The 17137-nt window shown below is 37.4% G+C and overlaps 1 protein-coding gene and 1 long non-coding RNA gene across 4 annotated transcripts in view; one reads left to right on the top strand and one right to left on the bottom strand.

Moving 5' to 3' along the window:
* The window catches only part of LOC108513562 (uncharacterized), a 22297-nt gene extending 6093 nt beyond the window's left edge, over nt 1–16204 (top strand). The window contains exon 2 of the long non-coding RNA XR_001880936.1: nt 15979–16204. This is a non-coding gene — a long non-coding RNA (uncharacterized LOC108513562). The remainder of the gene's footprint in view (nt 1–15978) is intronic.
* TANK (TRAF family member associated NFKB activator) overlaps nt 3339–17137 on the bottom strand; it is a 113455-nt gene continuing 99656 nt past the window's right edge. For all 3 annotated transcript variants that reach the window (XM_017849347.1, XM_017849346.1, XM_017849345.1), the window contains exons 5-8: nt 15472–15548; nt 14725–14840; nt 7935–8515; nt 3339–4171 (exon numbers count right to left, since the gene is read on the bottom strand). In XM_017849347.1, coding sequence (XP_017704836.1) covers nt 3995–4171; nt 7935–8515; nt 14725–14840; nt 15472–15548 — 951 coding nt within the window. In that variant the 3' untranslated portion in view covers nt 3339–3994. The remainder of the gene's footprint in view (nt 4172–7934; nt 8516–14724; nt 14841–15471; nt 15549–17137) is intronic.

The raw sequence follows: 17137 nt of genomic DNA, 5'->3' as shown, positions 1-17137 counted from the left end.
CTTTATGTGTCTTCGCAGCGATCATTTAAACCGTGGACCGGTCGCTCTACTGAAAGAGGGGCTTCAGGGGTCTAAGGGCCGCAGCGCGGGAAGCGTTGCAGTGGGGTGCTGACCTCGCCGACTCGCCGCAGGCCAGCGGGGCGCGGCCGCTGCAGGGCGGGTTGGGGGCGCCTGGAGGCCTCGGGGTGGCGGCCTCGCTGGGGCGGGGCGGGGCAGGGCAGGGGATCTGCGGTCAGTCCTGGAACCCTTCTTGGCCTTTGTGGCCCTGCCACTCTTTCCAGCCTTGGCGGTCCCTAGCCCTTTCTGAATTCGCCTGGACCCACCCGCACTAGCTGGCCGACGCTTAGATTCACCAGAAAGCGAGTGGGCGTGAGAATGGGGCTCTTCGGCCTGTTCCCCAAGACGTGGATCCTGGAGGGCGGGTCCTCGCCCCACCGCCCCGGGGAGTGGGCGCGCGGTGCCGACCGAGCCCTCGGGCGAACCCGCGCGGGCCTGCGCTCCGCCAGGCCGGCTCGGAGGGCCGCGCGGGGGCTCCCGGCCCGCTAGGGACTCACTGGCGGTGGCTGTGTTCCACTCGCCAGCGGCGGGAAGGACGCGCGGGAAAGCGAGGGAGCAGGAAGCGGGTGGCGGCGGCGGCGCGGGGCCCGCTGGAAAGGAGGGAGCGCCGCAGGCGGGAGGAGGGAGCGCGGAGGAGGGAGGCCGCGAGGAAGGAGGGAGCGCGGCAGGCAGGCGGAGGGAGGGCTGATTAGCATGCAGCAGCGCTCGCGCGCCGGGCTCCATTGTTTTAACACCTCCCCTCTCCTCCGCGCCAATCTGTCACCGTTCAGCAGGCGAACGCTGCTGCCTCAAATGCTGCTCTTCTCAAATGAGACGGATAATTAGTTGCCCCGCACGAATGCCGCACTCTTCTCACCCCTGATTGCTATCACCTTCTTGCTCCTGGCAGTTTTGACACCTCGTAATCAGCCTGCTGCTTTTCTCTTTTCTTCCCGACTTCTGCTCCCCTCCCCCCGCTTTCCTTCCTAGTTTATTTATTTATTTATTTATTATTATTTTAAATGCAATCCCGGTGCCTATTTGGGCGAGTCCTCCGCCGAGTTAACCTTCCGCGTATACATGTGTGCATTTATCTGTATATGGGAAATTGGGTGTCTGTGCGTGAGCGGGGGGCGGGCTGGCAGTTTTGCGGGAAACACTGCTTCCACGCCGAGAGAACTCGCTTCTCCTAAAGATATTTTTGGGAAGGGAGGAGTTGCGGAGAGGGACGGGAGGGGAGAGTTGGGGAGACCTCAATTAATGCTTTAAAGATCTCTTAGAAATTAACAAACTGGGGAGTCTTGGAATCTGCTGTCAGAAGCGTGTTTTCCCCTCTCTCCTCTAACAAGCACTGACAGTCTAATTACTGTAGCTACAAGCAGCTGTCGAGGCAGCAGCCGGGGAGAGGAGGCGCCACAGGCTGGGCGCACCCGGCCGGCCCCTGCGCCCAGCCGAACCGCCGAAGCGCGGCCCGACTTGGGGAGGATGGAGAGGGGCAAGGCCCCGCGCCCGAGAGCCCCGGCGAGCCAAAGGCGGGTCGGCGAGCCGGCGGACACGCTTATTGTTTCCTAAACTCTTTACCTTGAAGGTTAAAAGATGTGAAGAAAGGAGAGGACGAGGAGTGGGAAGAAAATCTTATAAGCTTCCATCCACCCCTTTTCTACCTCCTAGAGTTCTCCCTCCCTCCGTGTTGGTAAAATAACCACGCAACCCGGGGCTGAGGGGGCGGGGTGAGCCAGGCTGGAGTGTAAGAAAGCAGATGTCCCCGCTGGCAGCAGCCTCAGCCTCCGGGGAAAGCTGCACCGGGGGGGCCCTCCCGAGGACATTCACCTCCCACTTCTCAGGCATCCCGCTCACAACTGCCTCGCCTCGGCGGGGGTGGTTTTTTCAGACTCGGCGTTTCGCGTGTGCAGCTTTTTTACCTGGGAGCTGTTCTTACCCGGCCACGCTTAGCAGATGCCAAAAGCCAGCAGCCCCTGCACGACTCAGTCATGAGACAGAGGGAGAGACCTGGCGGGTGCCCACTCCACCTTTAGAGCGGTGGCCCGCGCTCCCTATGTAGAGCAGGGCGGGGGCTGCTCTCCAGGCCGCCTCTCCTGTGGCCCCAAAGGGTCTCTGTCCCTCACAACGTGGAGCTTAGGGTGCCGCTGGAACCCAAAAGAAAACCGAGTTTGCTAGTCCTGCTAAAAGTGGTGGGGGCGGGGAAAGGATGGGCTGGAGAGGAAGGTCAGTAGTACACTGAGTCACTTTCTGGGCCATAGACTTTCCTGTGGTTGTCAGCAAGCACTTAGTAGACGTCAACTGTGTTGAGAGGAAGTCTTCCCATCTAGAAAAGGACAGGGGAAAAAAAGAATCCCCTTTCACGAGATAGGTACAGTGGTATATTCTGGCTGGTACACGCTGGGAAGTTTTTATTTTTAATTTTGTGTGTGCGTGTGTGTGTGTGTGTGTGTGTGTGTGGAGAGGGGAGGCTGGGTGGGCGGGAGGTGGGGGAAGGGAAGAAACTTGGATAATTGTCTAGGCATTTCCATTCAGCCCTAGTGGCAATGAAAGAAAGATGTACATGCCTCAGAACCCTTCGCAGTGAATACCTAATAATTGCTGTCACCTTGGTGAGGAAGATGTCAACATGATGTGCTTGGCACCGGGAGAAGTCGAGGCACCACTCTCATTCTTCCACAAGTTAAGGTTCTTCACTGTGGCACAGAGGTCTGCTCAAATTCCCCCATCCCACACCCTCCAGTTTAAAGCACTTGCTTCAAGAAAGCTTAAATTTTTGAGGGTTGCAAATCAATGCTTACTTCATAAAATGGAAGCCATACCTTAAACACTTTTTAGAATCAGGGGAAAAGAGAAACCTAAAAGGCGAGAATCATAGGGAATAAAAATGAAAGGGAAGTCTCATTTTAAACAGATTTTGCAGCCTTCTGAATTTGGTATCCACTCTCTCAAATGTCTTTCAGTGGCTATCAATCAGGCTGCTAACAATGAATAACAAATTTCTCAACAAGAATATGAACATTTCTAATCTAAGTTAACAAATATGGATAGTCCTTGCAGGGTTTTAGATTTGCTCCCATTAAAAACAAATGTTTCTTTAGAAAGTTTAATTTGAAAAATAATTCTAAAATTCAAAGTGATTCACTAATTGTTAATAAATGTCACCAAATCTGGTCATCACCTTTCTACTAGGTTACTGAAACGAAAACAAGAATTTTATAAACTTCCCTAAAATGTGATTCCTTCCTTTTTTTTTTTTTTTTTTTATATCAGGAACAAAGGACACACTACTGATCACAACATAAGTACCTCTTAATATTTATTTAATTTCATCATGTCGCTATACACATAGTAAAATTAAAGCCATGTATATTATTTTAAAAATCTTAAGTGTTTAAATAATTCTACCAGTTGTTTTATCACTGGACAAGAAATGTATTAGGTTTGATATTTACAAAGATGTTTATGTTGTCTGCTATTTTCTATTATAGGTTTATTCAAAGAATATCACCTATAGCATAAATAAATTTTCAATAAAACAAACTAAGAAAACCCTAGAAACATTTGACATCACCAAATTCAACAGCTCTCACTAGAAATCCAAGCAATAAACTTAGATATCTGAAATAAACATAAATTATGATTATATAACTAAGTCACATATATAATTTTGAATTATAGTAATAGCACTGTAAACATGAATACAAAGGATTACAGTTTTCTGCAGATTTTTTTTTGTTTGTTTTTCTTCTTTTAGGCTTATTTCTCCTTGAAAGAATAGAATGATCTTTTAAAAAAAATGAAAGAGTTATACAGTAAATCAAGAAAACAATTCAAATAGCTGTGAAACTAGATTTTCCTATAAATGATCTTGAATTTAGTTTACAATCAAGTATTTATAGTATTACAAACCCCAAATCATCACATAGAACTTGGTATATCTGTTTTCAAATGTGTCTTAAGTCTCTCCATTGAAGTGTGAATTAAGATGCCGAAGGAAATCCCCTCTGGATGTAATGGATGGTGGGAAAACTGCTTGACAGAATTCACATACTCGAGGTATATGCAGCTCTGAGTCTGTGCCACTTAGTACCACCGAGTCACCGTCTTGATTAGGAAAGGGCTTCCAAATGGGCTGCAGGAAACAAATAAAAATATCTCTGTTACTTACGTTTAAATTCAAATAGCACTGGACTTCAAATTTGAATTTTTGAATGAGTTATGTATGAGCATACATATTTAATTCCCTAATATAAAAGCAAATTACTTTTCCATGAAGTTAGCATGAGGACATGACTCAATTCTTGGTTTCATAAAGGGGACAACTAAACTTTGATTAAAAGTCACTTGAGACACACACATGCATTTTGTCATATTTAAAAAGATTGCAGCTTTAGCATGCAATTTTTAATACCCAATGATCACAACAGGAGTAGTTTTGGAACAATAGTTAATACTCTGGTCTTTTAAATTAAATTCTATCTTTTCTTTTTTACAATAAAAACCTTAACTTAAAGGGGCTTTATTAATTACACAGTACACAAGATATGATGTGTGTGTGCATTGCGTCTTACTCAAAATCAATTTCACTATTGTTTATAAGCAAGTACAGTGAATACATCATACATGAATCAGCGTTATTTTGATTTTAAAAGAAAATTTTCCTTTTAAACTACTGAACAAATTTCACCAATCAGTTATCTTTTATTTGTTTTTAAAAATGCAAATACATACTTAATCATTCAACAAAATCTAACACATGCAGTGTTTTGACTTCTTACTTTGCTTCTGTTATATAATAGGTAGTTTGGCCTTACTCATTCTTGTGGCTGAATAAAGTGAAACTTGTCAATAGCTGCCTGGTTAAAGAATTATGGCAAGTCATAATCTAACAGAACCACCTCCACTATAACCAGCACATAAATACCCTTTCATTACTGCATTTATTCTTTTTTTTTTAAACTTCTAGAAGGACAAGAAATAGCATTTGGCTTAATAATAGCTACACAATAGATGTTTGTTAACTGGAAAATATTTCCTTGAATTGTGTAAAACAAATTATTTTTAAAAATTTCTTTCTTATGTGGACACAGGTAAATTACTCTGACACAGCTAAATTCTGATATTTTAAGAAGAATCACCTAATAAAGTCAAATTTAAAGAGACCCCTTATCCTCCTATTACTAATATGTTTTTAAAGTCACACAGCCTAGTCTAGCACCTGACAAGTGTTACTGTTATTTCCCCTAACTTCTTTCATTCTGGTTAACCAATCATTTACATAAACAGTATATTACTGATGGAAGCATTTGGGTTTCACGACATCACTGTCTTCTTATAAACAGTTTAATGGACAGCTGTGTACAATTGGTGTAAATATACAACGTCTGTCTAGGCACCCAGATACATTCAAATATCAGTATGGAGGACTTATAATAATGCTGACTCAATTCCTTTCATAAGAAATGTCAATTTTATTACAAACATAGTAATATTTAAAACAAATGTTATAAAATTTAGGGTAAAATAACTTTCTTTGGAAAAACTTCTTTGGTAAAAGTACTAAAATTGTGAGCATACAAGCAAAATCTAGTTAGAGTTAACTTGATTCTAATTTTAATGTTTTCAGTTTTAAACAAAAAAGTACAAATCACTGTAATGGGAAATTGATATGGCCAGAAATAAAAGATTATTAAAGATAGTCCTTATTTATATAAAATAGCAAGAAATTAAATCAGAAGCAATTTAGCTTCTAAATTTGGTAAGCCAATCTTCTGCTCCCAATTTACCTATTAAGTCCATATTCATTTTTCTCTATTAAGAACTTTTAGTTCAGATTTGATCTCTTCATAGAATTTAGTTGGGATCCCACTCACTGACTCAGCAAAGTAAAAAAGAAAATCACATAGAACAATAATAATCTGATACACTTTAGTCTTGGTTATGATAGCTGAATATATAAAATAGATGTTTAGTAGTAATGATTGATATAAAGTAAAATTTTAAAATATGCAGTCAAAAATTTCACTTCTCTTTGTTACTATCTATCTACAAACAACTCAGGATTTAAAAAAAATTATTATTATTTTGAGACAGGGTCTTGCTCTGTCACCCAGGCTGAAGTGTGATGGCACCATCACAGCTCACTGCAACCTCGAACTACCTAGCTCAAGCAATCCTCCCACCTCAGCTTCCGAAGTAGCTGGAGACAATAGGCGCATGCCACCACAACCAGCTACAAATATCTATATATCTATACGTATTTGTAGAGACAAGGTCTCACTATGTTGCCCAGGCTGGTCTCAAATTCCTAGGCTCAGTCAATCCTCCTGCCTCAGCGTCCCAAAGTGCTGGGATTATAGGCATGAACCACCGTACCTGGCCCAACTCAGGAATTTTGTACTTATACTAGCTTGTATAATACCAGCTTTATTAATACAAATAAAATAGCTTAAAATGTTTTTTAAAAAACTCACTTTAAGAAGTATTCTTTCCATCCTAAACTGTAACATGGTCTTCAAAACAAACTAATTTCTTTGCTTTTTCTGCCAAAATATCAATTATCTAACCTTATGCCCCATGTCTTGTGACAACTCAACACTAATTCTCCTGAATTTTTTAAGCTGAATACTTTTCCATCAAGTTGTAATCACATACCAGCTGTTTCCCTTGCTGTAGTATAGAAAGCAAATGTACAATGCAGGGTGCCATCTACTGAAACATGAATGCACAGACTAGTAAAAGAACAAGCAAGACATAATAGAGAAAAAAGTAACAAGCATTAGAACTGATGCACTTCACAGCTCCACAGGAATTCTACTTGCAATAAATGAAATTGTTTAATTTGTTTCATTTAGTAGCAACTATAACAGGGACTATGATGTGAAATAAAGTATAATGAACAAGAACATAAGTGAGGTTATAATTAAAACTTATTGTCAGCCATGCCTAGTTTTTCCCACTACTAAAATATACCACAGCTTGACAACTGCCTTCTTTGCATGCTGATTTAAGTCTATAACCTATAAGTGTACTTAAAGCAAAAGGGTATTAACAACTTAAAAAAAAAAATCTCAAGGCAAAGAGAAATCAGACAAATGTTTGCAAGTTACATAGACATTTACATCAATCTATTTTCGTAAGTTTCTGTTTTTTGTAAAAATTTTATAGTTTTCATTTGCTTTCAGACATTAAACTTTTTTTTAACTAAAAGAATCATTCTGTGATAGAACTTAAATCTAAAAGGGAGGGCAGGAGTGGTTTGGGGGATATAAGTCTGTGAGATTTAGAAACATTAAATAAAATATCTGATATCATACACATGCAGAGACTATTTTAAAAATATACTAGGCTACATGTTCATTTCCAGATTAGCAAACAAAACCAAAACTAAACCCTACAGATCTATGTACTATATAACTGAGGATATAGTAGAAGTATTCATTGAAAGATAGTTCACTTATGTTGATAAATAGGAATGTAAGATGCAATTATTTACTTAAGATCGTGAATTCTTATAAAGATGAATATGATATACACAAACTATTAAATAAAACAGCATTTGTTTCACACTATGAAATGTAATAATCTCATTAATCCTGAGTAAACAAGCTTTGAATAAGGAACTAAGAAAGTGACACCACAATAGATATGGAAAAGGCTTAACATGAATTTTTAAATGACATAAATTCTAAGGTACTTTACAATAGTTTTACCATATTCAGCTTTTCTAATTTCATGTCATTTATTATAGGACTTGTTTTTCTGAAACCCCTAACTTTGGCTAGTCAGTAGTTTAAAAAGGATGTCTGATAACGTAAAAGAGATGCATATCTGTGCATGTATGGCAAAATGTGTGTTCACACATAATAATATATTTGTTAACGCAAAACAGTTACCTGCTGTGGTCCTCGGATAGCTTTTCCCGGGGAATCGAGTGAGGGAAAAGGTGCATCAGATGGGTCCAGAAGTGGGAAGGTATTTACATATAATGCATTATGGTCTCCAGGTGGCAAACACGCAGCTCTATCCGGAGTTGTCCTGATACAAGTATTTACAAGATTTGAGGGCTTTGTTTTGTCAGTTGTTTTAAGGTTTTGTATAGCTGAAGCTATTGGGTCAATTCCCTGAATTTCAAATAAAGTTTCTTCTGTTTTAACAAAGTTCCCTGGGTTGTCTCTGAACTCCGTATTAAATTTCTCTTGGCACATTGCCTCAGACGTGGCAGGACTAAGGATGCCGGGTCTCTCTGGAGTGCTATGTAAGAAAGTCGAGTCATTGTCCATAGGTGGAAACTTGACATTGAATTTAGAAAGTGATTCAAAAGAGGTGTCTTCCTCATCTCTGCACAGTCCTCTTGGTGTGACACATGTGATGGATGGTGCACCTCTATTTATATCATCTTTAGCCTGAGGCTTAAACAGCGCCTCTTGTTTATCTGTTTTATCCGTACACTGTATAGGCACAGAGCACTGTGTTTCTGCAGGGAGAACACAAAAGAGAAACAGTCACATTCAAATCATTAAAAAAAAAAATCTGTTCAATCAGCTTTGGACAGATTATTATTATTATTTTTCTATTGGTTTTTATAGCAAATGAAGACAACTGGGATTTTAAAATTTGCTACCATCTTACACAGAATATTAGCAGTCTCCAGCGGGTGAACTGAAACACAGCTTATTAGTTGCAATTTAACTACTTTGTCTTTTCCTAGGTCTTTTGCTGTAAGCTTTGCATCTTGTTCAGTTACACTGCTCCAAGCTTAAAAACATTTGCTTGTAGTGTATACATTTAAACATTTTTGTCAGTAACGGAAGCTATAACTGTGTTTGCTTAGACAAATAAGTTGTTAAAAGGGAAAATCTTACTAGGTATATCTAAAATTAGGTCATTTATTATTGTCACTGTCTAACCAAGTATATCACTAATCAGTTTAGCCACTGTCTGCTCTCAATAATCCATGTGAAGACTGGTGGTTGCAGGAGTTGGGAAAAGGAAGACAGTGAAGGCAAAGGAAGGATGAAACATTGTGATGCATGTTAAGAAAACTGCGGATGAATAGATTATTTTCTCATCTTATATCTTTTTTTAAAAAAGACCTCTGTAAATAACAGGTAAATATCTGGTAGATGACATAGCCTCTGTAGCTCATTTAACTAGAGCCACTTATCCAACAAATTCAGCTTTCTAGGACACAGTCAAAAGCCAGAAGGAAAGTAGAGCTTCTGAGGAGCCAGAATTAGAGCCACACGGTTCATAGATACGTGAATTTTATTCTTATTGTCATTTTAGATTTATTCTAACAAACCTGATGGTATTTCCCTAGCTCATAGCTGGTTTGAAACAGCAAATTAAAAGGGAATATGAGTTGCTAAAGGCAGACATAGATATCAACAGGAACTAAAAGCATAGGAAAAGACAGGAAAGACAAAAAAGCTGATACAAGAACTTAGAAAACACTACAGTCTAATACAGGGCTAATGAGTGCTCAACACAAAAAAACAATAATCAAAGTACTCTCCATCTTGATGATTCTGAGACACTAGAAAAAGCCAAATTAAACTCCACAATGTCCCTTAAAGAAGGCACTGAAGTTGGTAATGCATGTATTTTAAGGATTGTCATCAGCACTGTTGAACATTCACAAATGGAGACATTACCAATGATGCAAATTTAGGTAGACAGTGTATACAGAACACAAGGTATACAAAGTGTCTGTACAGGTTAGTAGGCACTTAACAAACGTCAGTTCCTTTATATTCCTTTGGTCTTGGCAGTCTCATGACACCTCTCTGTCTTTTGCCACAGCACATTCAAATATAATATATTTTTTTCTGTTTGGATATGTGTAGTATAATGCAACCAATTTCTTTGGTTCATCTTGTTGTATACTTACTCCCTCTCTTTATACCTCTCTTCATACCATCCTTTCTTACTGGATTATTATAACAGCCTTTAAACTGCTTCCTTGCCTCTAAATTTGTCTCATATCCAATCTGTTGTCTTCATTGCAACTTCCCCTCCATCCCTCGTTCTCAGAGTAGTTTTTCTAAAATACTAATCTGACCACGTTACCTTCCTAATAAAATCTTTTGATGGCTCTACAAGCCCCTCAGATCTCAGAAAAGGCTTATCGACTGTTCATTACTGGCCCCTGGTCACCTCTCCATGCTCATCTTTCACTCCATACTCTGCCTATAATGAACTTCGTATAGTTCCCCAAAATAGCCACACTCTCTTGTCTTTGCACCTTTGCACATGCTGTGCAGACTGCCTGAAGTGTCCCCTCTCATCACGCTTTGCCCAACTCTTATTTGTCCTTCATATCTTGGCTCGGACATAAGTTTCTCTGGATGACTCTCCCATGACTCTTGGATGCCCTGAGGACTGAAACACTCTGTTATATAGTTATGTGTCGCTTAACGATGGCACATTTTGAGAAATGTATTCTTAGGCAATTTTGTCATTGTGCAAACATCACAGAGTGTACTTACAGAAACCTAGACAGTATCGTCTACTACACACCTACACTATATGGTATAGCCTATTGTTCTTACGCTACAAACCTATACAACATGTTACTGTACTGAATACTGTAGGTAACACAATGGTATCTGTGTATTTCAACACTGAAAAGGTACAGTAAAAATATGGCATAAAAGATAAAAAATGGGTACGCCTATATAGAGCACTTACCATGAATGGAATTTGCAGGACTGGAGGTTGCTCTGAGTCAGTGAGTGAATGGTGAGTGAATGTGAAGGCCTAGTATTACTGTACATCACTGTAGACTTTATGAACACTTAGGTTACACTAAATTTACAAAAAAAATAAAGTGTGCTACAATGTAACAACAGCTACCTACAATGTCACTAGGGTGATATGAACCTTTTTTTTTTTTTTTTTGAGACGGAGCTTTGCTCTTGTTGCCCAGGCTGGATGGAGTGCAATGGCGCGATCTCGGCTCACTGCAACCTCCACCTCCCAGGTTCAAGTGATTCTCCTGCCTCAGCCTCCAGAGTAGCTGGGATTACGGACATGAGTCACCATGCCCGGCTAATTTTATATTTTCAGTAGAGACGGGGTTTCTCCATGTTGGTCAGGCTGGTCTCGAACTCCCAACCTCAGGTGATCTGCCCAGCTCAGCCTCCCAAAGTGCTGGGATTATAGGCGTGAGCCACTGTGCCTGGGCTGATATGAACTTTTAAGCCCCATTATAATCATATGGGGCCATGATTGTATATGCAATCTGTTGTTGACTGAAAATGTCATTTGGCACATGACTGTATTTCCAAGTATAACTCTCTCCCATTAAAGTAGGTTTTTTGAGGTCTTAAACTATGTTTTGTTTCCCTCTAACTCCAGACCCCTGCCCAGTGTCTGGCATGTAGTATGCCCCTAACAAATGAATTCTGAATGAATCTGTAATCTCTCCCTTACAGAGCCTACTATAATAATCAACATTTACCAGATATTCTGTGACTAGAAGTGCTATAGTAATTGTGACCAAGCTTAATTGTTTAGCTGGATTTCTTTAGCCTCTGAGGTTCTTAAAGTCCATTAACTCTCGAGTAGTCATTCTTCCTGGCAGTAGACTTGAAAGTGGTAGGAAAGTCAAGGAAACAGTACTGTTTTTGTAGATGACATTTGCTACTTGCAAATAACAAATCAAGAAAATCAACTGTTGAGGTAATCAGATTCTGTAACACCCGAAGAGGAGAGACTTATCAAATGATCTTCACAAGGAGAACAACAAGGTAAATGCTGAAGAATCTGCTGCTGCTGCTAATGGCAATGACTATTAACATTAATAGCACTTCCACATGGCAAGCACTATTATAATAATTGTATGTACATTAATTCATATAATACTTAAAGTAATCCTGAAGTAGGCACTATTATTATCCCCACTTTACATGTGAAGCAACTGGTTGGAGAGGTTAATTCAAAGGCCACACAACTATAATAGTAAGTGGCAGATCTGCCACTGGAACCCAGGCGACCTAACTCTAGATTTGTGCTCTGAACCATTATGCTAAATTGAACATGTTGGTTTCTAGATATAGAGAGAAGTCCCCAAATTGACAGAAATGTGCTTTGAATTATTTTTCCAGCAGTTGATCTATCTCAGCTTTGAACAAAATGTGGAGAAATCAAACAGCTCTAAAAAAACAGATATTTTCTTTCAGCAAAGCTAGCTGGCATAAAACTCAGCCACATTAAAATAATCTGAGTTAATCTGCTCAAGCAGTGAGAGTTAATATCTATTAAAAAATTTAAACCTTAGATTTCTAATGCTACTAGAAATCTAAGCTGAGACAACTTAAAACTCAAAAGAGATGCATGAAAGCACTTGTCATCCTGACACCATATTGAGAAACATGATCAGGTGAGCAAATAGCTTTTCTATTTTGTCTATTTTAAGAATACTTAGTTTTGCAAGGAAAAGTAAAATGGGAAACATTTTAGATTTCTAAATTTTAAATATAGGCTATCCATTTAGTTACTTCTCAGTATAATTACTTAGTATATTGACAAAAGAAAAAGACCTCATGGTTGTTTGTCACCCTTCTCATGGATGTTTGTTACCCTTAATCCTATATTCTTCTTTCCTAATCTCTACTGAAATTGGACACTCCTTTCTGAACCAAACAGTACTTTATTTGAAGCTATGGATAAACATACATTTTATGTTTGTCATTTCTCAAGTCTATTGCCATATGTAGATGAGTAGAAAAAACAAAGTAATAATAAAAGGAAATGTAAAACTCTACTAACTCAGTATCTTCAAATGAATCATCTGGTTATTTAAAAGCAAACATCAAACTTTAATACAAAATAACACAGGGACAATACACATACCTTTCCCCAGATATATTATGCAAATCATATTTGAAATAGTTCTTCTATATTTTTATACAGTATAGCATACATACTTGGAAACCATGAATAGGCATCTTTTCAAAAAATATTTTTTCCTTTCTCCTTTTGATATACTACTGTCAGAGCATAATATTTATTTTGGTTTCTCTTTGGACCCCAGCAAAACTTCACTAGAGTCTGTAGCACAAAATATTTTGAGAATAATATATTTATTATTTGTGACACTGTTAATATAAAGCATAAAAATAAAGCATCAGGAAGCAGTTTTAGTGGAGAAGAAATTGAAGTTAAACACTCAGTGTTCTAGTTGACAGATACATACTCAGATTTAGACCTGTGCAATTTAAAAATGGTCAAAGTATTAAGCCACTGATAATGAGGTAAGTTTTCTGTGTAACAAAGAGTATATCACCATTATAATGCCTTGAAAAGATGTTGATGTTCAAAAAAGCATGTTTATGAATTCTAGGTACTACATCTCCATAGCTAGCATATTTTAAACAGAAATAATTCACTTACTTCAGAGGTACCTAGTGACTTTAGTCCATACAAAAGATCAATTTCTCATGAAAATGACAAAAATTCAGGTGAAGAAAAGAGTTGTTTTTGGGGAGGTGGGAGAAGGGAGAGAAATAAACAAATTATGTCTATCTACAAAGATTGTTTTGCTTCTGTAATACCACATTGTGTAACTTTTCTGAAAATAAAATGGTAGTAGTAGCAAAAAGTGAATTTACACTATAAAATTATTTTAAATAGCCTAGATGTAAGAGCTGCAAGAAATGGAAAGTGATCTTTAATTAAAGGGGTGTTAGTCAACAAGACTACATCTCTCAGAGTGAAAACTGTAAATCACATCCCTTGGGAATTGTCTGCACAATAGCTCAAATCACAAGGGTAAAGGAGAATTTATCATTATAAATGATCAGTTTACCTTCCTTTTGTTTGCAGAAGTGTTTGGTTGCCAGACCCAATCCCTTGTATTTTGCTATTCATGTAGAACTACTGAAGCAAACACCAGGAAGCCAGTCTGAGGTTTTAGGAAAGGGTGGAGCATTTATAAAACATACTATAACACATGTGTAAAACAAACATTCCTACTAAGTTGTATTTTATACTAAATGTATATTTTGTGCATTAAACAGGACTAGCACTCAGGAAATTTGAGTGTCACATTTTTATTCTTGAACCAAATGAGTTCAAAGAATTCTTGAGCCCAGGGGTTCAAGGCTGTAGTGCACCATCACACCTGTGAATAGCCACTGTACTCCAGTCTGGACAACATAGCAAGATCCTGTGTTTAATTAAAAAAGAAAAAAAAAAACCAACAGAAAAAAACATCTATCCATAGTGTATGTAATGAACTTTCAGGCAGAAGTTACAAACAAACCTGATGTTATAATTTTACTTAGCTCATATAATATGGTAGTGTGGCTTCAAGGTTGCTTATTCACATAAGAGTTAATGTTTAATAAGTCCCCCAAACAACAACTGAAAACTTTCAGGGATATAGTCCATATTTATTTTTTATTTTTTAAGGTGGGATTTCTCATTAAGATAATTAGTAATTATGTCTTTCAATTCAATCTATATAGTACCATATACAACAAAGAGAAAAAAACCAACAAATACATATGTAATACACTACAGAACTTACACAGCATGTACACATTCAAATATATGTGGATGAGGGGTAAATTACAGATGCTACACAATTAATAGGCATTCAGGAATATTTTCACATTCAAAAAGAAATCAATTTCAATCAATCAAATCAATATTATTGTAAATTAAATTAAATCTTACCAGTTGCAGTGTCTGGTATATTAAGTTTGCTTAAGTGGTCTTTCTGTGCTTTTGCTAGCATACATATTCTATGAAATTCTTCTTTCAGATCCCAGAAAGTCTTCTCTATATTACCCCTAAAAAATAAAAATCAACATTTTAAAATGTAAAGCTATAATTTCCAAGTTTTTTAAATAATCAAACTTATGTAGTACCATTTTATGTGCCACAAAATATTTAAAAGTTAAAAAAAAAATTTTAATTCCTAGACAATATCCCAAAAACCAGCTTGTGTTTGTAGAGGGCCAGGCACAAAGTAAGTGATAAATTAAAAGTTTTAATACATAAATATAGTATAGTCTAGCATATCTACTTATTCATATATACACTAATGCTGGCTGTCTTATTCTCACATTAGAAATTTCAATGCATTGACTTTCGTTCTCTGCAAACATCTTAAATAGAATATTAAATATTCCTTATTTTGGTAAAGTTCACATTAGGATCCATCCATATAAAGAAATATAGCCTTAACCCTTGGTCTATTGAAATAGTAGAGCTTTAGAGAATTCAAGTTTTAGATCCAGCTCTGCTATTAACTGCATGACTTGTTTAGGTCATTTTTAACATGTAGGACTCTGGGGATGGTCACTTCCACTTATTCTAAAAAGCGATTTTTTTGCAATTGTTAAAGCTTAAAAAAATATATAAAATATATTTCAGTATTGATAATTTTTAAGAGTTGGCAAAAAAAGGATGTAGAACTACCTTTCATGGAGCAAAGGACTGCCAAGACTCCTTGCTGAAGTTTCTTTTCTAGGAGAAGAAACCTCTTGTCTTCTTACCTTAAAGATACAAAATGATTACTATTACTACTTTAAATTGCTTCCAAATTCAAATGAGATCGAGTAAAGAGAAAACACAAAGGAAAATTTATTTACCTTTCCTATTGAAAAATAATTTGAGACAGCTTATAGACCTATATGTAATATACAATTGATTTTTTTCTTTAAATGAGAAAATCAATGAAAAGGAAAATGAAGGAGTAAAGTCTGAAGAGATGAAATATTTCTGGCAACTTCAATTACTATTTCCAGTACTGGTAATTTAAGAAATTTCTCAAATTCAACTATTGATCAAAATTGCTGCTCTGTTCACCAAGCACTTCATATGCCCAGAAACTTAGGGGGAAATAAAATGTATGTGTTTACTTCTTTTGATATTCAGTAAAAATGGCCTATATATTTAAATTAATGTGTTTGTCTTTTGTTATAGATTCTTTGCTGAAGAATGCAGCTGTATTAAAGGAAGAAAGAAAACCAAGCTACAGCTCCTTATAATTCAACAAGCATTTAAAAGGTTTATAAAATGGTGCAATTATATATTTAAGCTGCTTCAACACAAGTTCTTGCCTGTTCTTGCCTTTCACTCCCACCCTGTGGCTTACACTGGTATTACATCTGACATTTAAAAATCAACATTAAAGAACATGTTGTAATAATGTATTCTATGGCTTAAATATTTAAAAAATTTTACACCATACCTAGAAAGTGTTGTGTACCTTCTAAAGCTTATAAACTGACAAGTCCAGAGATCTGAAGAATCCTAATACCGAATCATAAGTTATAATTCATCCAAAATTGTATAGTTCTTAAATTTCAAATCCAAACCAGGGGATATCTATCTTTAGTGACATTTAGATTTTATTTAATTAAGGTCATTGTAGCTATTAAAAATGGAAGACTTTACTTCATTGTGTCTTATCACTTAGGTACTTCACTCTTGCTTTTCAAAATATTTCTTTTAATTTCTTCAGTCTTATTTGTTCTCTAAGACAAAGACTTGATTTCAGTTTGTTTTTCTTAAAATTAATATCTTCTCCAATTTATTTCCCAGTTTTTTTCTAAATAAATGCTTTAAATATATAGAGAGTATTATTTTTATAGTATCTCAAAATTAGTAAAATAAAATCTTGCCAATACAAACAATTTGTGATTTTATACATTATATTGTCAGGCGAAAATAAAATAAAGATTATTTTGTTGCTGCCTGCATATCATGTGTTTGACAAACATTCAGGTCATATATTCTTCTGGATTAAAACTGCTGTACTGAGCTTTATAATGCAGTCATATCAGAAGATATTTTCACATTCACAGTTTTTTTTTTTTAAAGTGGTAGACAAGGTTTTTCTATGGTGTTTTGTGCAATGAGAACACTCAATGGATTTTAGTGTGGACTAGGAAGAAAGGCAACATTTTACAGCTAGCCAGCCAGTCAGAATACCACAAATATGAAACAAACTTTTCAAAGATTTTATCATTAAGTCTGTATCAACAAAATCACAGAAGAGGTACATTAGGAGAATACTTGGCCTGGCACGGTGGCTCATGCCTGTAATCCCAGCACTTTGGGAGACCGAGGTGCGTGGATC

The sequence above is a fragment of the Rhinopithecus bieti genome, unplaced genomic scaffold (assembly GCF_001698545.2).
Source record: "Rhinopithecus bieti isolate Rb0 unplaced genomic scaffold, ASM169854v2 scaffold_33113, whole genome shotgun sequence".
NCBI lineage: Eukaryota > Metazoa > Chordata > Mammalia > Primates > Cercopithecidae > Rhinopithecus > Rhinopithecus bieti.
This window is presented reverse-complemented; position numbering and strand designations above follow the sequence as displayed.